Here is a 24,620-nt window from a genome sequence, read left to right as displayed (position 1 = left end):
TTGCCCGTCTAGATATCCGTTTTCCTGCCTAAATACAAGAAGGTGCAGACAATGTTACTCTCCGTAATTTTTCCTAAGAAGAACACCATGTTCATTTAGAAGACATGCTCTGATAAGCTGTTCGAGGTGTCAGGTGAGTTCCTAAGGGCATGCTCCAACAACAAAACACGATCCTCAACTGTCACATGGAGGACAAGTGAATGCACTTATTTGGCTCCTGAGGGAGAGAGAAGAGGAAGGAAAGGCAGTGAGAAAGAGGAAGTGAAGCCAGCAGGAGGGCCGACACATGCCAACTCCATGGGCGCCTCAAGTTTTTGGTGAAATTGATTGAACTCATAATGGACTTGATATGAATGACTTTTCTCATGGGAGGTGGTAAGGGAAGAATCGGGGGTCTAGAATGACACACAGGAATACAGGGATAGCAGTTTCCCTCCGTTCCTCCGAAAGAAGCACCTTGGAGCCTGGGTGTCTGTGTGATACGCCTGATTAAGCTGGCATGCACGAGACTGCGTGCCTACCTCCAAACAGATGTGCGCAGACGTCTCCCTAGACCTGGACCTGAGTTCATCTGTATGCAGACGTACGTACATCTGCAGCGCCCTCGTGCATACACACGGGACTCCTGCATACAGATTGGATGCACAATATATGTGTATATGTGAGGTTGCACGTGTATGAATGCGTGTAAATTACACGAATGTCTGTTTATGCGCAAGGGCTTATGTTTTTGTGCTTGTGTGTACGTTTGTGTGTATATTCATTATTCCCCACCCTGCATTTTGGGAAAGCTCCCTTGGGCTAAGAGAAAGGCTGAGAATAAAGTCACAGGAGCCCAGAATGGAGGGAGGAGGGATACTCCGGGGACCCCCAAATCCGGGCATCCCTCTCCCCCACCCAGGAGCAATAGCCCCTCTACACTCACAAGGTACAATGATCGGCTCCCGCCTCATCCCCATCCCCTGTGTCCCACTTTGTTCCCCTCCGAAAGAAGTGGTGCAGAGAGAGAGGCGAATCCCCTGGAGGACAGAGAGATGGAGGAAAGGCCTATGTGGGGTGAAGAGGCAATTTGCAGGAATGCCCAAATGGGAAAGCAACTCTAAACAGAACATTCTCTTAATAAACAAGAAATTAAGTCTTAATAATGCAGCAAGAAGCCCATTAACCCCTCTTGATCTAAGGCTTGCTTCTGCCAGTTTTCAGTCCAAAGGGAGCTATGCCTGTTCCACCTTCTCTTCCTCGGGCTCCATGGAGAGCCTGCGCTGACACTTGGAATATTTATTTCCTCTGCCTCCTGGCTGTAACTTCTAGCATCTCCACATACCGAATCATTTGCCCCTCCACCCATCTGTCTGTTCATCTAGCCATTCAGTCGTCTGTCCCCCCAGCCATCCCCCCAGCCATCCCCCCAGCCATCCCCCCAGCCATCCCTTCATCCATCCCACGATAACTGAACATCTCTTCTTCTTCTGACCTAGGTGAAGCGTCGGGAACATTACAAATGAATCCATAGACTCCTTGCTCCCCCAGGCCATTACCCACCCTCCTGGAATTCTTTGTCTAATTGTATAGAGAGTCCTTTCTAAGCCAAATCTATTCAGGTCACTGTGGATTCTGAAGGACGGAAGATCACGTCCTTCTGCATTACCAGTGAGACTTCACAGGAAAGTGCAAACATGAGTGTCTTCCTCTGAACTCACATCTAGGCGTGTGGGACCCAAAGGTTAATTTTGATGATGATGAATCTTCTCATCGGGACATTTCATTCTAGTGCTTGAAGCAGATATGTCGCTCAATGAACACTGTATATTCGGTTGACTACCATATATATTCATTCATCCACAAATACTCTGATCATTTGCAAAGCACTTGAGAGTGGAATGAGGAAGGCCTCTTACCTCCTCCCTGACCTCACAGTGATTCTCCTCTAGCGAGGGAGCTAGGCTATTAAGCAAGCGATCACCAGGAAATGTGGGAGGTAGTGCATTGGAGAAATGAAAGAGACAGGGAGCACGTAGTTAGAGCTCTTGATCTAGTTTAAGTAAAGAGTGGGGGATTCCGGGAAGGCTTCTTGGAGGAGGTGTTGTCTTAGGAGACATCTGAGGGAGGAGTAGAAGTTAGGAGGGGGAAAAAAAAGAAAATAAAAGAAAAGCCCCTCCCCATGAGAAAACAGGGCGCGCTTATGCAGGATCGAGCATAGAGCGGCCAGGGGGTGCAGCTGGAAAGACCAGAGCATCAGTGCCTTGCAGTCCACATTCCCAGTGGGGATGCAGGCACCCTTCTCCTGGGCATCGTTCCACTCTCTGTATCCTTCTCCCTTTGCTCTCCGCCTGGTAAACTGAAATGCGCCGCTCGCGTCTCTGTCTCCCTCCGCCAGCACTGTCCGCTGGATATGTAAGTGTGAGCCCCATATGCCGTTTTAGATTTTTCTCGCAACCACATCTTTCAAAGTAAAAAGAAAAAGGGGAGAATCAATGTTAACAATATATTTTATTTAACACTGTATATTCTAAGTGTTAGCATTTCCATGTGTAATCAATAGGATAAACTCTTAATGAAGTATTTTATATAATTTTTAACTTTTCAGATGTTGGAAATCTACCATGTAGTTTACACCTATGTGGTTACAACTAGCCACATTTCAAGGGCCCGAGAGCCACACTTCGGGTGGCTCTCATCTTAGACGGCATAATTGTAGTCACTCAGTGACTCTAAAACAGGGACAATATGTTATCCATTTGTCACCCCAGTGCTTGCCAAACGCCTCAACGCATGTGTGCTGAGCTAAATTGAAGGGACAAGGTAGAGAGTCATAGAGGGAAAGTGATTACATCTCTCTCGGGGTGAGGGCATTGTTGGGAAAGCTCACCAGAAAGATGGTGGCGCACTGGGTTCTGAAGAGTGTATAGGAGTATGCCAGGTCAAGGACAGCGGAGGAAGGGTAAGAGAAAGTGAGAAAAGCTGGATAGGAATTCAACGGTCAGATAGCAGAGGGACAGAAGGCATTCTCAGCAGAGAGAAGCATTTGAGGAGAGCCCGGGAGAGGAAAATCAGCAAGAATAAATCATGGAGACAGAAGGAATGGTTTGGCTGGAACTCAATGGGGGGAGACGGCAGTGAACAGACAGACTGGAGGTTACATGTGTTAAACTGAACAGCAATGGAACTGAGTTCTAGAAGGAGTCATGGAGGGATCGGAGTCCCAGGAATTAGTCCGTGGGTCAGGGCTGTGCGCCCTGCCTAGGATAATCACTAGTCTCCCGAAAGCAAATTGTTTTCTTTTGTTTTTTTCTCTTCAACTCAAAAAGTAATCAGCATCCTAAAGAAATTTCGGTCATCTTAGAGATCAGACTTTTGTCCTCAGAAAATATTGACGACATTGTTCTCTGATTTTCCTATTTTCTTGGGTTGAGTAGACAGAAGGATAAATCTCATACAACTGATATTTTACAGTAATCACGTAATGGTCTTTAACACTCCCGTGTACGCGGCAGGCGGGGTTCAGGGTACTTTCTGCATTTGGCTAATTTAATCCCATGACAACCCTGCCCCCAGTTTTGCACCTGGAGAAATGGAAGTGTAGGAAGGGTGAGGGACTGTTCATACAGCTGGTGCGGACCAGGTAGTCCTGCTCCAGGGACCGCTTTTCACTACGGCTTGAAGCGAGTTTGATGACGACAGCGAACCCGACCGTGCTGTAAGGACTTGACAAGTGTCATTAATTTTTTCTTCTGAATCACTCGATGGAGTAGGTGCCAGTCTTCCCCTAATTTTGTTAACGAATAAACTGAGGAACAGAGAGGTTAAGAAATATCCCTAAGTTCACAGTTAATAGAAGGTGAAACCAGACATATAAGGGTCACATCTGTTTAGTAGGCATTTCTGGACCCCCCTTTCTGAAGTTCTGATGAAACATCTTATTATCCCAAATGAAAGGGACCAGAAGCTAGTACTGTTAGTAGTCTAACACGTGTTACGAAGGAAAACTTAATGGAATAAAATATGTGAGTCTCTGCATTCATCTCTTGCTCTCTGTTTCTCCAGCCCCTCTCTCCTTCTTCCTCTCTAATCTCCCTCCTTATACCTGACTTTCTTCTCACTTCCTCTCTCCGCCAGATGCAGTTTTCTATCTGTGCATTGTGCTCGCAGAACCACGGTGCCTGGCTCTTGTAGGTAATGAGAATATCTATTGATTGAACTACAAAACATTGATGTATTAACTGTTTACTATCTACTCTCTGCCAGGCACTGGGCTTTGTGCAAGGGATTGGGCACTGGTCAATGTAGACGGTGTCTGACTTCACTCATCTGACAAATCATTTTTTCCCTCTTTTAGGCACCCAGTTTTCCTTCTCTGTACCTGTCTTTAAAGAATGTCTCCCTTCTCTCTCTCTTTTTCTCTCTCATCTTATCTCCCTCTTTAGCCATCCATCCATTCATCAGTCCATCCATCTGTCTAAGAAGGGGCAACAGCAGGAGAAGGAGAGAAAGGGAAAGAGGAAGGAAGGAGAGAATAGGAAAGGAGGGTGCAGAGAGGAGGGGAAAACTGGATGAGGAGGAGAAAACAGGAGGAGGAAAGGAGTGTCCAGGGCAAATCCATCATATTACAGGGGGAGAGATGGAGCCTCAAGGAGAGGAGGTGGGCTGTGTTGCATTGACACTGGTGAGAACTACGTGGTGGATTGGTAAAGGTCAGCCTTGACAACTGAGAGTCTTCCCATGATCCTTGTCCCCCTAGAACTTGGTGCTTACAGCCACTTCTGGACTTTTCTCTTTCACCGTGCTCTTGATTTTCAGAGGCAGAAGGGAATTGGGGCAAAATTCATGGGAAGGTCAAGGCTATGGTCAGCAGCCAGGCCCTGGAGCCTTTCCTCCCACCCCAAAGCTTGATAGGCTCCCTGAACTTCTTTCCTTTTCCATGCAGGGGAGGAGGCCTTGACCATGTACATGGACAAAAGTCGCCTCGACAGGAAGTCAGGGAATGCCACTCAAAGCGTTGAAGCTCTGCACCAGCTCGCGTCATCCTACTTTGTCGACCGTGACGGCACCATGAGGAGGCTCCATGAGATCCAGATATCGACTGGAGCAATCAAGGTTGGCTTGAGGGTGGATTGGGTGGAAGGTTCCTAAGACAACAATACTGCATGTGTCAGGTATCCTGAAAGCCGACGGGCAGACGCAATCCCCGGTTTCATACCCATGGAGCTAACGCTGACAATGCCCCCACCAGCCACTCTGACTGATGTGGTCAAAGGCCCTGTGAGATCATGAGCACTGCCGGTAGGGTGGCCACATGTGCCGATTTGCTGAGGCAGCCCTGGCTATGGTCGCGGCGTAATTATCAACCATCCTCTCATTCACTCTCAAAGTTCTCCTGTGTGGATCATTTTTAGGTTCCCTTTCCAGGTCAAAAAAAGCTGAGGCTACAGAAGGTAAATGATTTTTGCAAGGATCTAGAGCTAGCAAGAGGCAGATTGCTGATGCCTAGATCACTAATTTGTTAAACACTTGTGTTTTCCATCCCATTACTCACCCCCCCCCCATTTTACAGATGGGAAAACTAAGGTCCAAGAGCTAAATGCTTTTTTGTTCAGGGTTAGACAGCTACAGTACCTAACAGGGACTAGAATTCTACTCACTGGACCAGAGGTCAGCTATTTCTGTCAAGGCCAGATAATAAAAATTTTGGGCTTTGCAGGTCATTCGGTCAAGGTTGCCATAACTCAACTCCGCAGCTGTAACACAAATATCAGCCATGGACAGTATGCAAACAAGTGGGCATGACTGTGTGCCAGTAAAGTTTTATTTAAATAGGGCAGTCATGTGCTGACCCATACTCCTTTGCACCAACACTACCCAATATACCCTTCCAAGATGGTGGACGCACCCTATACTGTGGCCGAGACAGCAGCCATTAGTCATGTGGGGTTATGGAGCACTTGAAATGTGGCTACTGAGGACCTAAGTTTATAAGTTTATTTCATCTTAATTAATTTTCATTTAAATAGCCACGTTGAGTAGAGCAGCTCTAGACTTTCAATTCAGTGCCTTGGAGCACAGACACTTAAAAAAAAAAAAAGAAGGTTCTATTCTAAATGCAATAAATTCAGGGATTACCTTTCTAAAGACAATGAGGGAGGTATTTTTGATATAAAGGATTAGTTTTTCTCACGGTTTCAGTGCAGACTTTTTGCATCTCACATTTTCTGAAACCCGATCATACCTGCATTCTACTCCTCAATCTTCGATCTAATTTCTTCTGAATTAAGTACAGACCTACCCTTATATTAAGACTTTCAAAAATATCTCTAGGGAAAACGTGTGTGGCGGGGGGCAGGGAAGGGGGGGTGGATGGAGGAAGACACAGGCAGAAGAGTTAGAAATTGACCAAGGGAAGAGAAAAAATGTGGGAGTGAGTTACTGAGGAGGGAGGTAGGAAAGAGAGAAATAAATCAGATCAACAAACAAAGAGCCAGCTTATCCAAGAAGAATCTCCTCTATTGGGGGGGATTATGTTGTTAGGGAACTCGGCACAGAGAGACAGATCTTTATGAAGCCATCAGAGTCGAAGTGAAGCGAAGGCCTGGTTTTCATTATCAACAAATGGTTCTCTCCCCGCCCCCCGGATGGAAGGTGGAATTGAGATATCGAAGCTCTGTCAGAAGATAATCTTCTTTCGTGCATCCTGGAAGCACAGCCTGCCTCCTTACAAGGAATTTCTCAGAGAAATCGCACAGAGGCCACTCAAGAAGCCATCCTTAGGCCAACATGTCTTCCACACTCAGTCTGGGACTTGGATTTTTCTTGCCATTTCTTGACACCACCTCAAGACCCAGCCGGCTAGAATTGTAAGAGTAGGAGCCGACCCCGGGTGAGGAAGTTCTGCCCGGAGCTTTCTTTCCCAGGATCCCCTTCGCAAAATGAATTGGTAGTTTTGAGTCTCGTTCCATAACAGCTATATTAGGAGGGTGTACCCAAAAAAGAATAAATTGCTTAAAAAACCAAAACTTAATAACCCTTCATCTATATACACTGTTTCCCAAGTGCTAACCACTCCCAAAATAGGATCTCTTTACCTATTGCGGTGGGCGAGAGGATTTTGTAGATGGGGACGTTGAGGCTGAGAAAGGGAAGGTTACTGACGCAAGGTGTCCCAGCTGGAGGAAGGCACAGCTGGCATTTGAACAGTCGTGTGGCCGTCTTACAGGTCACGCCACAACCAATGCTGTGTCTTTATAATCGGACGCAAACCTCAAAACTACCCAATAAATAATTGTGTTAAGTCGTGGGAAGTCAAGGCGAAAAGGATAAGGAACCTCTCTTCATCCTAAACCGTGCTTACTTCAAGGTTATGAAACATATGTAGAAAACAGGGATAATTTTATTGGTCTTGCCTAATAATGCATATGTATCCATGACCGATTCTAGAGATTTGGGGAAATCCGATGCCCGTGTTTGGACGTAAGCCATGTGGCAGGCATTTCCACCCATCATGTCTCGTCGCCCAACTTTCCTGGAAAGGATTTACTAGCCTCGGGTCACGGAAGCCGAGAGAGGTTGAGTGACTTCCTTAGGTCGCACAGCAAATTCAGGGCCCCGTTAGCATTCGATGCAGATTCCCCTGATTGCAAAGCATGTGCTTTTGAAATATGTTCTATGCTTCAACTCGTTAATTCATATCATACGTAGAGTGACCCGGTGAAGCGAGAGCCGGGGAATGGCTCCAGGCTGTGAACTTGATTGCCCTGCTACCCCGACGTCCGTTTGGTGATAGCCCAGGTGTGGCCTTGGCCAGGCAAGGTGCCCGGGAAGTGGCCATTGGCTCAGGCCAGGACGCTTTCTCTGCCGGCTCTGCTCCGCTGAGGGCTGACTCAGCGGGGCCCTGTCTCACAAGTCTCTGACAAGGGCACCTGTCTCACACCTGTCACCCTTGATATCCACTCCAGGTCACAGAGACACGCACCGGGCCTCTGGGCTGTAACAGCTATGACAATCTGGACTCTGTGAGTTCCGTCCTTCTGCAAAGCACGGAGAGCAAGCTGCATCTTCAAGGTAGGGTGCCCTGGAGAGTCGGGACCAGAGGGCGAAGGGGGAGGAGAGACCGGGGATTTCGAGGAGGCATGATGTGGAGGGAGCATGGAGAAGAAGATGAAAGACTGAGAAATCGCTAAAAACTAGGAATATGGAAATGAAGACAGGTTACGATGCCTGATGCCTTTTTAAAATTTTAACATATACGGGACATTAAATTCATGATTATTAATTAGTTTTCAGATATAAAGTATGAAAATGTGAGCTTTATCCGATTATTTAGATGAAAATGTCTAAACAGTGTTATTTATAGATGCTCCAGACCTAATATATATTAAAGTTTCATATCTTACCGTCAGAATTTCCTATATTATTGTGTTTGATTTTCAATGTATTTTGGCAGGTGTTATTTGAATTTTAAGAACTATTGAGCATTTCCTAGCGTTGCTGGTTCTGTGTAATCTTCTTTCTCCTTATTCGGTAATCATCTGTGGTCTTGAATATATGTATACACACATACATATGTGTTCGTGTCTGTGTGTGTGCTTTTCGCAAGAGTTTACGAATGAGAACACTCAGTGCTGGCTGGCTGTACAGAGACATACTCAGGCACTGCTAGCAGGAACGTGACAATTATGGGATGACTTTGGTGATCTATATAAACATGTGTATCTGTTTAATGTCTTTTTTTATGTCAGGTCCCTATTAGGCGCTTCATATATACTCCTGACCTTAAGGGAAATATCCTCTTTAAAACAGTAATTTTACCCTTATTAATTCATCGTAAAGAAGTGTGGAGATTATAGGAGAAAACATACAAGGCTTTGAGTATAGATAGTGCTGTTTTAAAAAGGATAATTTATAATAGAAAAAAAATGGAAAGATCTGAATTTTCCACAAGAGCAGACTGCACAAAGCATGCAGTATCCATACAATATCATATTCGGCAGCTATGAAAATGTTATGGATAAGAATTGACAAAAATGTATGAAAGGGATTTGATCCGGTATTTGTTTAAAAATGGGTAGTTTCTGACCGAATATATAGCATGCTCTTAACAATGCGAAAGGATAAGGGAAAATGATATTGCAAGGAAAGATGCCAAGATGTTAAAAGAGGTTACCTCTGGATGGTGAGTTGCAGATGATTTATTTTAGGCTTCCAGTTCTTTTTCTAACTTTTCTATGACGATCATGTATTAACTTTATAGTTAGAAAAAAAAGGCATGCTTTAACTTTGAGCAGACTAAAAATGTGACCTTCTAGAAAGGTGTCTGATAAAGGTGATTCTGAATGTCAGTGGGAGGAAAGTGGAGTTGAGATTGGCAGGTGGAGCTGAGCAGAGCCTAATATGACTTTTGTATTCCGGTTCCTTGGCAACCCCTTGGTTCATGCTCCTGTTATAGAAGATGGTTGGAAAATGGCGCAGGGAGGGCTTGGCAGTGTCACCTGGGAGCACTGAACGAAACCCCTCCAGGAATTTCAGGCCAAGGAAGTGGCTTAGTGTTCAAAGAAAACACAACACAACAAAACCTCAGACACACGCGAAGAATAACCCTGTCCCCTTTAGTGGAGGAAACAGTGGATGGCGGGTTTGGTAATAACCTGATAAGAAAGTAGATAAGAAAGACCAGTCTGCCTTGGGCGTGCCAGGATTTTCAACTTCACAGTGTCAGTGCTACCTGTGGCGGCCTTGTGACGTGAGAGCAGTGTTTGAGTCCGGGAAGCTGGGCTCCAGCCTGCACTCGATAACCCTGCTGTGCGTGTTGGCAGTGGAGAGACCTGTGCGTTATAATTGGAGTAAATTTAGAAGGGATTAACGAGATGTTACCAGGAAGTTATTAAGAGCTTAGGGACATTTAGAGGCTGATTTACCATGGAACTAATGAAGCTTAAGGTCCAGGGCTCCCCCACCTTCTGTGTCCCCAATTTTTTTCATTCTAAATATTCACTTCCACATCTTATTTTGAATTCCTTTTCCCAATAAGCAATTACGGTAGAAGCCTCAGTCCTCCAAAACGCAGGTCCGCCATTGGTTACATTATTAGAAATATGTTGTCCACCCAAAAGGGCTGACATCCTTGTCCTATTCTGGATTGGTCCGAGCACACCTGGAGAATTAGGTCCAAGTCTGGGCATCCCAATTCAAGAGGGGGACTAAGACACTACAGTGTGCCTGCAGAAGGCTGTTTTATGATGAATAGCTTAGGAGAGTTGACTTGGGGCAATAGAATTTGTCTGCAGATACGTCTTGCAGAAAATCTAGTCACATTCATTAATGTGGATAAAATGAGCCAAACCTGATCTACTTGCAGGAAATGACAAGGATCCCAGCTTTTAACTGGGATGAGCTAGATCTCAGTTTAAACTCAGTATACAATAGATCTTCCAATGCACATTCATGCCCAAACTTGCAATGGCCTGCTGAAGTACGTAGTGACTCTCTATTATCAGAGAGTTATAAGTAAATGACATCTGATAGCAATGTTACAGAGGTTTTTTGTTTTTGTTTTTGTTTTAAGATTTGATTTATTTATTTGTCAGAGAGAGAGCACAAGCAGGGGGAGTGGCAGGCAGAAGGAGAGGGAGAAGAAGAGGCAGGCTCCCTGCTGAGCAGAGAGCCCGATGTGGGGCTCCATCCCAAGACCCTGGGAACATGACCTGAGCCGAAGGCAGACCCTTAACCAAGTGAGCCACCCAGGCGCCCCTGTTATAGAGATTGTTTAATCATCATTCCACTGGGTTGGGTAATTGAAGTAGGTGGTCTCTAAGTTATTTTCATTACTGATTCTAGGGTTTTCTAAAGATGGTGAATCACCAAACCTTTATAGAGCCTGATTATGTGCCAAATCCAATGCTGAACCCTGAGGATATGAGCAACAATGAGTTCAACTCAATTCAGCAAGCACATATGTATAAATAGATATCTACAGAGATATTTATATATCTATATAGGTAGACATATTTTTTAAGAACCCGTGCTGGCATTGAACTAGGCATAAGGTTATAGTGGTGAATAGACAGACACAGTTCCTGTCCCAAGGAAATACACACTCTATCAGAGAAGATGGGCTTCAACAGACAATAATAAGCATAAGGAATGGTAGTGGAGAAAAATTCTGGGGCTTCCTTCCATCAGACAGTATGAAGACTTAACCTACTAGGGAATCAGAGATGATGCATAGGATGAGAACTGGAGGATGAAGAGGAGGCAGGGGTGTGGACATGGAGGCAGACAGGGTCTTTATAAAGGAGGACAGGAGGAAATGAAAATGTCTCAAGAGATTAAAGCAGAGACACCAATGGTGGGAAAGACCAAACAATCCTTCAGATCCTGGAAGGCCTCTGGATCACATTAATGACTTGAACACTAATTTGAGGGTAATGGGCACCGTGAAAGGGTTTTTGAAAAGGAGGTAGCATGAAAAGGTTGATATTTTTGGAAGATCACTCTGGTTGTCATGTGGTCAATTACGTAGACACGGGTAGACTAGTGGTGGGTGACCAGTGAGGGGCTACTGCAGCACTCGAGATGAGATGTCACAGATTCAGACCATGAAGGTAGCAGTTGGGGTTGAGAGAAATAGACCAGTTTTAAAGTTACTTGACCAGAATTTGGTGAGAAGACCATGAAGAATTTGGGTAATCTGGTGAATGGAGTGTGGGGATGAGACCGAGAGGAAGGGTAGGGAAATACATAAGATTCAAGGTAATATGTAATATAATAGACATAAGAAAATGATGCATACCATTACGGAGATTCAGGAAAGGGAATAATTCACTCGGACTGGCTAGGTAGAGGAGTCATAGAAAAAAATATCTGAGGAAGAATAACATTCTCTTGGTGGAAGGTAAAATAAAACAAAAGCTTCTTAAATATAATACAGAAGACTATCTCATGACTTTTGGATCGGCTGGTATATTATTCAGTAGGATACAAGAAGCACTAAGTATAAAGAAAAGGATTGATACATTGAACCACATTAAAATTAAGAATTTCCATCAAAAACCAGGGATGTACTGTATGGTGAATAACATAATATAATAAAAATATTATTATGAAAAAAAATAAAATTAAGAATTTCTGTTCATCATACATAGCTATTCATAGAATGAAAATACAAGCTGCAGAGTGGAAGGAAATATTTGTGATATATGTATCTGACAAATAATCCTTATGCAAAATATATAAATAACTCCTAAAACCAACAAGAAAGAAGCAGACAATCCAGTAAGATGAGAAAATGGGTAAAAGACATGAACAGGCATTTCACAAACAAGAATATTAAAATGGCAGATAAAGATTTGAAAAGGTGATTAATTTTTCTAGGCCTCAGAAAATGTAAATTAAAGCCACAATTCAGTATTCTAACCCAGCCACCAGTCTGGTTCAAATGAAAAACACTAACAATATCAAAGAGTGATGGTGTGGAACAGTGGAAACTTACATGCATTGCTTGTGGGAGAATACATTAGTCCCACCACTTTGGAAAACTCTTTTGGCAGTATCTACTAAAACCGCAATATGTCCTTGTCCTGTGACTCAGAAATTACAATTCTTGGGAATGTGCCCAACAGGAATGGGACCTATGTTCACCAAAAGACATGAATGTTCATAGCAGCTTTATTCAAAATAGCCTCCAAATGGAAAGAGCCCCCAATTGCCCATCAACAAGAAAATGGATAAATAAATTGTCACGCATTCTTATGATAGGCTACGACACAGAAATGGGAGAAAATAAACTACTCTTCTATGCAACAACATGGAAGTATCTCATGAACGTAACATCGAGTCAAAGAAACCGGACACAAAAGCGTACACAGTGTGATGATTCCATTTCTCTACAGGTCAAAGCAGTGAAAACAAATGCATTGTTCTAGAAGCTCAGAGGGCATTAACCGTTGGGGAGGGAGAAGAAGGGACTGACAGGAGACGGGAGAGATTTCTGGGCGTATTTATAATGTTCTGTTTCTTGATCTGGACGGCAGCCCGTGGGGTGTGTTTACTTTGTGAAATTCATAGCTCTGTACACACATGAATCATATGTATACATTTCTGTGTATATAATATGCGTCTATTAAACATTTATTTAATAATGTGCTCCATCTCGCCATCCTCTGCAAAGAGAAGACATGAATAAGGCAGAGACATAAAAGAGCAGGAGGTGGTCCAGCCCAGCTAGAAGACAGCTGCTCGGACTGAGGGCAGAGGAGTCAGGAATAACGACAGATAATATTTATCCAGAGCTTCCTTATGTGACAGGGACTGTGCGAATTTATTTTTATTATATTCATCGTCATCTGTTGGTTTTTATTTATCTTAACTTACATTTAATTGCATCACAGAATTACATTTGTTACATGTTTAAGCCTCACACCGTTCCTACGAGGAAGGGGTAAATAAGCATCCCTACTTTCTGGGTGAGGACACGGGTGAGAGAGGGCACTCGGTAAGTGATTGAGCTTGACATTTCACCCTGACAGTCTGACCTCAGAGCTTCTCCTTCTCAAAATGCTGGTGTTCTGTCTTCCTCTCTCCTCTCCGAATTCTGCTGAAGGAGGCTGGGAGGGGAGATTCTACAGAGGTTTATTCTGGTGGGTCGAGGATGATGCGAATGGCACTCTGATGGCATTCACCTTGTGGTGTTTCCTCAGCTGCTCGTGGAACAGGGCAAAGGTAGAAGAAAAGAGGAAAAAAAAAAAGAAGAGGATTGGAGGACACTAGGAGTGAGAACGACAGGATCATAGAAATGATCTCAGGCTATTAGTAGTCAAAACAGCAACAGCCAAACTGTTAGTAATAACGCTAATGGCATAATGATAACTTCTTATTTTTATACTTCTCTCTCCAAGAAGCCCATTGAATGTTTTGCCGACATTGTCGTGTAATTTAATCTCGTATCCATCTGGTGAGGTATACAGAGAGAGAGCTCTGCCTTAGTAGCTCACTGATGTGGAAAGGGATGCAGAGAGAATATTTTGCTGAAATCGAGGATGATCCATAAATTTATTCATTCATACATTCATTCATTTAGCAATATTTATTGAATATCAACTACATGTCAGATATTGTTTTCAGAGCTGAATATATAGCTGTGAATAAGCTAAGTCTCCATCATTTTGGAGTTCGTATTTAGTGCGTGGGTGTCAGGGGAGCAGACGATAAACAAGTAAACAAAGAAATACATTTTCTTTACAATCAAAGAGATGGTGAAAGAACAGGTCATGTAGAAATTTGTAGACCATGGAAAAGACTTTAGACTTGACTCTGGATGAAATGAGAAGCCTTTGCAAATTCAGGCAGTGCAGTAACCTGACCTGACTTACATTTTAAATGAATCACTATGACTGCTGTGTGGAAAAGACTGCAGAGAGGGCAAGAACACAGAAAAGGAACCCAGTTCGGGGGCTATTGTGTTTACCAAGGTGAGACAAAATGATGGCCGAGACCACGATACCGGTGATGCAGGTTTTGAGGAGTGATTGCATTGTAGGTACATTTTTAAGTAGTGCTGACATTATTTGGTAGTGGACTGAGAAAGACTTGCGAGAGAAAGAGAGAAGCAAAGGCTGATCCCAAAGTTTGGCTGTGTGATGGAATCGCTCTACTGATACAGTAAAGACTGTTGGAGAGGTCACCTTTGATGAGACATGAGGAGATGGGTGAACCAAGTTTGAGAAGTCTATTAGAGATACAAATGCGGATGCTGAGTGGGCATTTGGAAAGTCGGGGTTGGGGGCAGAACTAGAAATATAAGTTAGCATAGAGATGGTATTTAAGGATGTGAGGTTGGGTAAGATGACTTTGGAGAAGAGGGTAGATGAAAACAAAACGAGGCACCTCAGTTACTGAGCCGTGGGGAATTTCCTACTGCAGGGTTGGGATAGTGGGATGATAATAAGGAACAAGAGAAGGAAGCTAAGAAGTGGCCGGGAAAGTGGAAAGGAAGTGATGAGAGTGTGGTGTTCTGGAAGCCAAGTAAAGAATGTTCCTCAAATAGGAGATGGTGGTCAACTGTGATGGGATAACTAAGATGGAAACTGAGAACTGAGTTGTGGATTAAGCAGCCCGGAGGTCGTTGGTGAACTTGACAGGGATCTTTCAATGGCATCATGGTAGTGAAAGCCTGAGTGGGATGAGTTCAGGAGAGAGTGGGAAGAGAGGAAGTGAAGGGGATGTAGAGACTCTACAGAGGAGTAATGCAACAAATGTCACAGTAGCAGAAGGCAATGGCGAGTCTGGGAGTTTTTCTTCTTTTTTTAACATAGGAGCCACGACACTTCTACATGCTGATGGGAATTATTCTTCAGAGAGGGAAACATTGATTCTCTGAGCAAGAAGGATTCTTTTAGGGTCATAGCTGAGCAGGCAAGAGTGAGTAGGGTCTTGGGTATGGCTGGGATTATTTGCCTTAGGAAAGAGCACCTGGCTGTTCATCCACAGGGAAGAGAGGAAAGGGAGAGTGTTTGGGTGCAACTCACAAATGAGATGTTGGGGGGCATTTTCATGTACTTGACTTTTGATTACTTTTCATAGATAGCGGTTGCATGATTTTTTTAGATTTTAATGTCTCTGAATCTAGAATGCTTCCTATAATTGATGGTGTGTCATGGTGTAATTGACAGGGTATTGACAGCCATTGATTTTTCTCAATGTCCATAAAACAGTGATATGTTTTACAATGAACGGCACCCTAGATTCACTGGCATCTGATGTTTTTCTTAATGCAACAGGAGTGAGGTCTCCAGCCTCATCTCAGTTTCCAAAAGAGGAAGATGGGCAGGAGGGAGGCAAAGATCTTTAAAAGATGGGAGGATAGGCAGTGAGAGCTATGGGAGGAAGGAACGATATAACCAGGCATCATCTAGTCTCCTCACTTCCAGACGGGGCCACCTGAGACTGTTGCACTTTGAGAATCTTCTCCTCATATCCTGATAATCAAATGGTGCATTTCACTTTTTTGGTCTCAGATCATTTTCTCCTCCCCCCTCCTCTCCTACCACCTTCTTTCTTCTCTTATCCTGTGTGTCTGCTTGAAACCTCAGCTCCTTCCAGACTAGGCTCTGTCTCCTATCACTCATGCACTCGGGCAACATAGTCAAACTTTTCTGTCTTCTTGTCTTTGTCTTACCCACCATCCAACACACACTCATATCTTTACTCCAGGCCTAAAGAGTTTCTTACATTTCATGATAGGCATCTTTTTTACTTTTATTTTTTATTACTTGTACACATTGTCTCTCCCAATTCCTGGACTTGTACCTCTTCCAGAAAGCTTCCCTCACCCCCTCTGTCCAGGTTGTCGGGCATCCTGCCCATCTTCTTCCCTAGGACTTGTCACCCAAGAGTATAATCAGCCTATTGCTAATCTGACTCCCCAGTTGAAGCACCAGTTCCTCACCGGTAGGGACCACCTCTGTCTCCAGAAAACCTGCTACATAAACGGTACTCAGAAGATATTTGTTAAATGGATTTGTGAAGGAAGGAATGAAACATGAACGAATCACCCAGCTTATACTGAGCTCAGCTTTCTCTGAGCTCTTACACTTCTCATTGCCCATCCTGCTGGATCCATTTCCACCTAATGACCATTTCCTGGAGGCCCACTGCAGGCCGGCCACGGCGCTACCGCGCACGCTCGCAGCAGTCTTCAAAAGCGCATGCACCTTTTCTACCGCATCGGATGTTACATCTTTAAGGCAAGAGTTATATCCCTTAATCTTCCAAATGCCATCTCCTCTGAAAAGCCTCTTTTAAGACCTCTTCCATGGCATGATTTATCTGTTTTTATTCACCTTGCAACATATTCGTCTGGGTTTGGGTTTTATCTCTCCTATCAGATTAGATGATAGGCTTCTTTAGAAAAGGGATTTTTGCCTTGCCAACTTGGCTTTTCGTTCTATTCAACGGTGCCGTGGCCATAGGAACCCCATACGTCTTTGCTTAATTCAGGGTTTTCTTACCGTTGATGCTCAAATAGCCATAGCAGGAGGGGGACTTCGGGGAGAGGAGGGAGAGAAAGAAGGAGGAGGGCAGAGGAGAGGATGCAGGAGTGGGATAGGAGGAGGGGCGGGGACTTGCGAGAGGAGGAGGAAGAGCAGAAGAGAGTGAAGGAGGGAGCACAGGGGGAGCAGGCGGAGGGGGCTGAGGAAGAGAAGCACAGTCAGTCATCCTTTTCCTCAATAGCTGGGCATCATTAATGGAGCAAAGAGGATTATTTTCAAACTCATCCCATGATAAGTAGTAGACACAGAGGAGCAGAGTGTAGGAATGTTTCACATGACGTGTGTTTGAGCTGCTATTCCCTCTTAGGCATTGTGCTTATACCCCTTAGCCAATCCAGCCTTCCACCAACTGAGAGGTAGGGCTCGTGCTCCCCATTATACAGATGGAGAAATCGAGACCGAGAGAGAGAAAATCAATTTCGCAAGTTTCCCCTGGCTTTCGGTTCCTTGTTGTCTGGGATCCAAGGCTTCTTTACTTCTCTAGGGAGCTCTGAGCAGCACAAAGCATCTCTAGATGTGGGGGGAATGGGAATAAGTCCCTGCCCAACTGCAGTAGTAGAGGAAGAGAGGGCAGGACATGATTAGGTCTCTTTTTCATAAAGCCCCCTCGCTACCTCCCCCCATCACTCCATGTAGCCTTGGGACCCCAGGGCGGAGCGTCGAGTGATTATTGCCAGCGCCTGCTCTAGTCGGCAGCTTCGGGGTGAGTCCTCCGCAGAATTAACCCAGGGTACAGGCGGTGGCTTGTGATTAAGGCCCTTCTTGTCTGATTAGCAGGGCCTGGAGGCACCGATGGGAATCGGTGTTTCTGCCTTCCCGTGGCTTTGTCTGTAAGGCCTGCTGAATAAAAGAGCAGTGTCTTTATGACCAAGGGGGTTGCCGACATCCACCCGGTTGGCTGCATCCAAGTATTGGTTTTCCTTTATGCGCCAAGAAGCACTGTGTTCTCAGCCTTGTGGGGAGAACTGGAGTTCCTCTTAAGAAGTAGATTGAAGACATCAATTGAAGACTCAGTCAGAATGCAAACAGAACAGGGACGATCCAGAGGGCAGACTGGGAGCGATGAGACCTTGGACTTGTTAATTCTCTGAGCTTCTCTAGGTCTTCGGATCGACGAAACAGGAATAAAAACACCTCTGCTGCAGAGCCATTGCTCTCCATGTAATTGGGAAACATGTAGAAAGCACCTGACCTGAAAACCAATAGGTCTGATATAAACTAATCATTACACTTGTGACGTACTGCATAATTCCCATGTGCCAGGGGAAGAGCTTGTTTCTTTATATCAATATCTCATGGAAACCTCAACGAAGACCCATTTTCCAGATCTGAAAAACTGAGGCTCACAGAAGTTAAGTAACCCTCTTGTAGGTGGCAGAGCAGGGATTTGAACCCAGATCCACTCATGTCAGTGCTCTTCAACCATATTGTTTCCCAACCTGAAACATACAAATCAGAATCATGATTTCTATTAGAGCAAATAGTTCCATAGCCCTTTCTATGTACTTAGAGGTTCTGCTCTTCACTTTGGAGAGTCTATGATTTTCCTCAGATTACTTGTTAACTTGTATGGGTTTGTTGGTGTGCCATTTCTATAGCTATTCTCATTTCTCAGAAAGAGCCAGGAACAGGAAGGATCAAATACCCCTGGAACAGAGATTACTAAGACCTTGCAATATAGGTTATCTCTGACCTGGGGACGTCTGGAATCATTTGGCAACTGAAGACTCACACTTGTACAGAAAGAGGTGGGAATTCTGATGGGATCGAAGCTGGTATTGAGAGAAGTGATATCAAGACTCATCTCTTAGCATGTGGGGTCTGTACCTTTCAAATAGACTCGTGGCCGAGTACACGGCAGGGAAATCCTGACAGATGACTAGCTGGTGTGGTGATTCGGTCTACTTTAACAGCCGTGTTCCGTTCGATTCCTTGTTGGTCTCATTGGTGGGGCAGAAACCAGGCATTAGGATGCCCCAAACCTAAAAAACATCCCATGAAAATTAATGCTTTGATTCCATGTAGATAAGATAGCTGCTTATTTTTTTAAGCTTATTAAATCAATCCTTATTTTTTTGTCACAGTGAATCTTAGTCAGAATTAGGCTCTCCTTTGGCACTGCAAACACAGCCCTTTCCGTGTGCCTTTATCATTATTACTGTTCTCCAGATACAGTCTGCCTTGTCTTATGTGCACAATCAGACATACCACTACTAACTTGTAATTAAGCATCCCTCAGAGTAGAAACCATACCCTTTTCATGCATTCATTATGCACTTCTCTTCAGTTCAGTGTTTAGCTCATAGTAGGTGCTCAATAAATATTATTGATTTAAAGTAATTTGAACTGTCAAATCAATTTGTTTGGAATCTCAGTTTTTTTGGGGGATAAATATGTATCACATAAAGTTCAACATCATAACCATTTAAAAATGCACAGTTCATTAATGGCATGAAGTAGACTCACAGTATTGTGCAGTGGTCACTACTATCTAGTTCCAGAACTTTCTCATCATCTCAAATAAAAATTCTATATCCATTAAGCAGTCATTCTTCACCAGCTCCCTTCCCTCCAGCCACAGGCAACTTTCTGTCTGCTTTCTATCTGTATGGATTTGCCTTTTCTGGATAGTTCAGTGTAAATAAAATAACACAATATGTATTTTTTTTTTAGTGTCTGGCTTTTTTTTTCATTGAGCAAAATGCTTTCGAGTTTCATCCATATTGTAGCATGTATCAGTTCTTTTATGGCTGAATTAATAGTTGATTGCATAGACACACCACATTTTGTTTGTCCGTTCTTGGGTTGATGGGCGTGTAGATTGTCTCTACTTTTTGACTCTCACGAATAGTGCTGCTATGAACATTCGTGTACAAGTTTTTGTTTGAATACCTGCCCGCAATTCTTTTGGCTATCTACCTTATGAATGGAATTGCTCGATTACATGGTAATTGAATTTAAAAAAAAAAAAAAAAAGGTTTGGTGCAAAAATAAGTTTATCTTGTGGTAGATTGCATGATTCCATTGTTCTCTCCCCCAAGAGGATTATATATAACAACACATCGCCATGTGACTGCCAGTGCTGTTCTGTGGGAGATGTATACCTCCCAGCTAGTTGGCATTGGACTTGGCCACGTGGTTTGTTTTTGCCAATAGAACGTAGGAGAACATATCCTATGCTCCATCTTTGCAGACACTTAAGGAGGTATTATCTGGCATGGCTTTTGCTCTTTTCCTTCTGTCTTGATAACAGCATACACCTTAGCAAAGCTGCTCCTCCGAGTCTATAGGAAATACAAATCAAAACCGTGATGACAAAACCGTGATGACATACCACATCACACTGGTCAGAACGGCTAAAATTAACAACACAGGAAACAACAGATGTTGGTGAGGGTGGGAAGAAGGGAGAACCCTCTTATGCTGTTGGTTGGGAATGCAAACTGGTGCAACCACTCTGAAAAACAGTATGGTGGTTCCTCAAAAAGTTAAAAATAGAACTACCCCACAACCCAGCAAATGCACTAGTAGGTATTTACCCAAAGGATACAAAAATACTGATTTGAAGGGGCACCTGCACCCCAATGTTTATAGCAGCATTATTAACAATAGTCAAACTATGGAAAGAACCCAAGTGTCCATTAACTGATGAACGGATAAAGTAGATGTGGTGTACATATGCAATGGAATATTACTCAGCCATCAAAAGGAATGAAATTTTGCCATTTGCAATAACATGGATGGAGCTAGAGTATAGCGCTAAGTGAAATAAGTCAGTTAGAGAAAGACAAATATCATACGATTTCACTCCTATGTGGAATTTAGGAAACAAAAGGAAACAAACCATAAGAGGCTCTTAACTATAGAGAACAAACTGGGTTGTTGGAAGGAGGTGTGGGGGAGTTGGCTAGATGGGTGATGGGCATTAATGAGGGCACTTATTGTGATGAGAACTGGGTGTTGTATGTAAGTGATGAATCATTAAATTCTACTCCTGAAGCCAACACTACACTATAAGTTAACGAACTAGAATTTAAATAAAAATTTGGAAGAAAAAAAAATGAAGAAGACATCTGGAATAGAGCCAAAGGCCAGCGAACATAAAACATGAGCCAGAAATAAACCTTTGTGGTTGTAAGCCACCGTGATTTTGAGGTTATTTGTTACCACGCAGTAACTTAGCAAAAGCTCAATAATACTGAAACACCAGATTAAACAGCATAAACCACACTTATTTACTGCAGGACTTCTCAGTGCCGTAACTGTGCTGATGTATATTATGAGTCTCAAGAGGTAGATTAAATACAGTGTCCTGAATGTATTTGATCTTGGTTACGTTTGCAGAGCTATGACTCTGTAGCATACAACTTGGCAAATGCTGGACTGTTCATACCGTTTGGGTTCAACCCTGTCCAAAATAACTTTTCCAGACTCCTTTACTCTTATAAAAGGAGAGGGTTCTTTTTTTCTTCCTCTGAAACTCGTGTATATTCATGCGTGTATTTTATTGTAATTTTGTATTTATGAATCTTGTTCTCTCACCCCACTGGAGCTCCTTGAGATCAGAAACCTGTGTCTTACTCAGTTTCTGTATCTCCAGCATCAAGTTCAGCACCTGTCTCAATAAACTGGTGAGTGAACAGACTTTACTAACAGTTGCTGAATTGAACAGCTTTATTTTGGCACACCTACTGTGAGCTAGCACTGTGCTTGCTATCTTGCAAAGAATGCAAAGAAATATAAGACACAGTTCTAGTTCTTAAGAGTCGTAATTTGTAGCCGTGGACCGAAAAGAGAGTATGTGCTAAAATTAGTAGTCAGGACCTTCAGCATCATTGTTCTCCCAGGATGTTTTTTGGCTCTGTATTGCTTTTTTTTTTTCCCCCTCAGGTGTTTCTGAGCACCTGTTCCTTCTCCTACTGAGTCGAAGTTGAAATAGCCTTAGATTTCAAGCCGTGATGTTGGGAAAGATGATACAGGTCCGACTCAGGAAGGACAGCTGTATAGAGGCGGGGCATGCGAGGCATAGGGCAGAGAACCACAGTCCTCTCTGAAACAAGTCCTGTCTCAATTCGCCTTCGTTCGGGCATATTTCCTGGGAACCCACTAATGTGCTAGCTGACAAGGAAAAGGGACATGAACGAGGCACTGCCTCTGGCGTTCAAGGAGATCACAGACCGGGAGGACCGCGGACGTAAACACGTAACGTGGTGTGAGCTGACAAGGAAAAGGGACACGAACGAGGCACTGCCTCTGGCGTTCAAGGAGGTCACAGACCAGGAGGACCGCGGATGTAAACACACGTAACGTGGTGTGATAGGTGTTGCATTAGAATTTGAGCCGTGTGCAAGGTGCTTTTGGTTGCCAACGGAGGGGATGCCTGAGATTGCCAAAGGCCTCCAGGGAAAGCAATAGAGGACGGGGGGAGGGCAAAAAAGGACATTAGTGGAACAACTATCCTAAATGAAGAGATTCCCATGTGTTATCTAATTTTGTTTTCCAGTTCGTGGAGATATCATTTACATACAGAAAAGTTCACCCTTTTGAGGTGACGAGTTCTGTGAATTTGAAATTTCCGGCCGTGTAATGATGATACCACCAGAGTCAAGATACAAAATGGTTTATTAGATATTGACATGGACCCTACCGTGGAAGCTTTAATGGGGAAACAGAAACAGAGACGTTAAGCCTCTTGCTGTTAGCTTCCCAGCGTCCCGCAGTTAATAAGAGCCCGAGGCAAAGTCTGAGCAGGAGAGAACTTCCTACTTTTGCAGGGCAGTGGGGGTGGTGTGGCAGGATGTAGCGAGGAAGGGGAAACAGAGAAGAATTTGGAGACATCAGCTGATCAAGGGATCGGGTAGTACAGAGTTCTGTAGGTATCAGAGCTGGTTTTTATCATGACTTGTGTGAAGAAGCTTATAATTAAATTGAATCAACCTCTTCTTAATACCTTCTGTGACTGTATCTTCATGTTGAAATCTTATGAAATTGCATTTAAAAAGAATGTTGGCCTTCTTATCCTTGGTGATGTCATAGTTTGGGCCATATTCTTTTTTTTGAAAGTTAAAATTGGGCACGCTGGGGTGGCTCAGTCGGTGAAGTGTCTGCCTTCGGCTCAGGTCACGATCCCAGGGTCCTGGGATCGAGTCTCACATTGGGCTCCTTGCTTACCCGGGAGCCTGCTTCTCCCTCTGCCTCTGTGGCTCTCCCTGCTTGTGCTCTCCTGCTCTCTGTCAAATAAATAAAATCTTTAAAAAAAAAAAAAAAGTTAAAATTGTCATGTAGAAGTCTCCCTGCCCCCGATCCTTTTGTCAGCATAAATCCTCCTCTGTGTTTATAGCCCCTTCATCGTCCATCTCCTGCACTAAGCGAGAAGTTTCACGAGAACAAGGATTTTGCTTCTAGTTCCCTGCCCTTCCTCCAGAGTCTAGAAGATTATCTGGCGCATCGCCGATGATGCCGGATCTATCTTCGCTTAATCAATGAATGAACAGCAGCACAGAGTAGACGCACAGAAAACCAAGGTGGAACGACTCTTAATGGCCAGCTAGTACCAGAGCTGGCACACATGCTCGGTGAAGAGCCAGATGGTCAATGTTTCAGGCTCTGTGGGCCACACATCTCTGTTGTAACCACTCAGCTCTTCCACGGTCATGCGAAGGCAGCGATAGACAGCCCTGAAACAAATCTGTGTGGCTGTACTCCAATAAAATTAATTACAAAAATAAGCTGCAGGTCAATTTGGCCCCTGGGCCGGCGTTTGCCAAGTCCTGGCTAGGCGAGGCGACGTTGCGCTAACGAACAGTCCCGGACTCTCAGTGGTGGACGGAAGTAAACGCTCCTTTCTTACTTATGCTACATCGTGGTCTCCAGCCAATGTGCCTGTGCTCCTGCATTGGAATATTGCCATTTTTGTGGTGATGGGGTAGACAAACGGATGAGCCTGTGTGTTGGTTCTTCTAGCTCTGTTTTGGAAGTTGTACCCATTACTGATGTTCTCATTTCATTGGCCAAAACGTGTCGTGTGAACCCATCTGAGTCAGAGGCTGGGGGGTGTGTAATTTTTTCCAAGGGAGGACACTGCCAGGACGGGGACCGAATATAAGTGAATGATAACTCATGCCATTTGGGTCTTGGATTCTTTAAATTCTGCTTGTACACTTGGTGATGAGGAGTCTTCTACCTGTGAAGGCAACCTGTTTTATCCCTCAAAACTCCTGATGTTAAAGAGGTTTTTGTTTTATTGTGCTGAATTTCATGTATTTGAATCTTTCATCTAAGGGTTCCAAGTCTATTCCTTAAGATTCCGCAGGATACAGGAGGATCCTTGGGAACACAAAAGGTTACTCTATCCAGAAGGGGGCGCCAGAACCCACCCACTTTCCCCCCAGGTAGCTGCCTTTCTTCGTTTCCCCCGAGTGCGAATGACCCATCACGGAGACAGGGCTGAACTTCTGAATGAGATCATAGCCTTTTCGCCCTTTCTGCACGGTTTCACCCGGTGAATTATCGTCTTATTTTCATTCCACTCCAATGAGCTGTCAGCGATGGATACTGTAATTCACAGCAATAGAAACACAAACA

At 44.0% G+C, this 24,620-nt stretch overlaps 1 protein-coding gene across 1 annotated transcript in view; it reads left to right on the top strand.

Annotated features, from left to right (window-relative positions):
• The window catches only part of BRINP1 (BMP/retinoic acid inducible neural specific 1), a 123,790-nt gene that overhangs the window by 62,233 nt on the left and 36,937 nt on the right, over positions 1-24,620 (top strand). The window contains exons 3-4 of the mRNA XM_008698837.2: positions 4,925-5,094; positions 7,947-8,052. Coding sequence (XP_008697059.1) covers positions 4,925-5,094; positions 7,947-8,052 — 276 coding nt within the window. The remainder of the gene's footprint in view (positions 1-4,924; positions 5,095-7,946; positions 8,053-24,620) is intronic.

Source organism: Ursus maritimus, unplaced genomic scaffold, assembly GCF_017311325.1.
Source record: "Ursus maritimus isolate PB19 unplaced genomic scaffold, ASM1731132v1 scaffold_17, whole genome shotgun sequence".
Lineage (NCBI taxonomy): Eukaryota > Metazoa > Chordata > Mammalia > Carnivora > Ursidae > Ursus > Ursus maritimus.
This window is presented reverse-complemented; position numbering and strand designations above follow the sequence as displayed.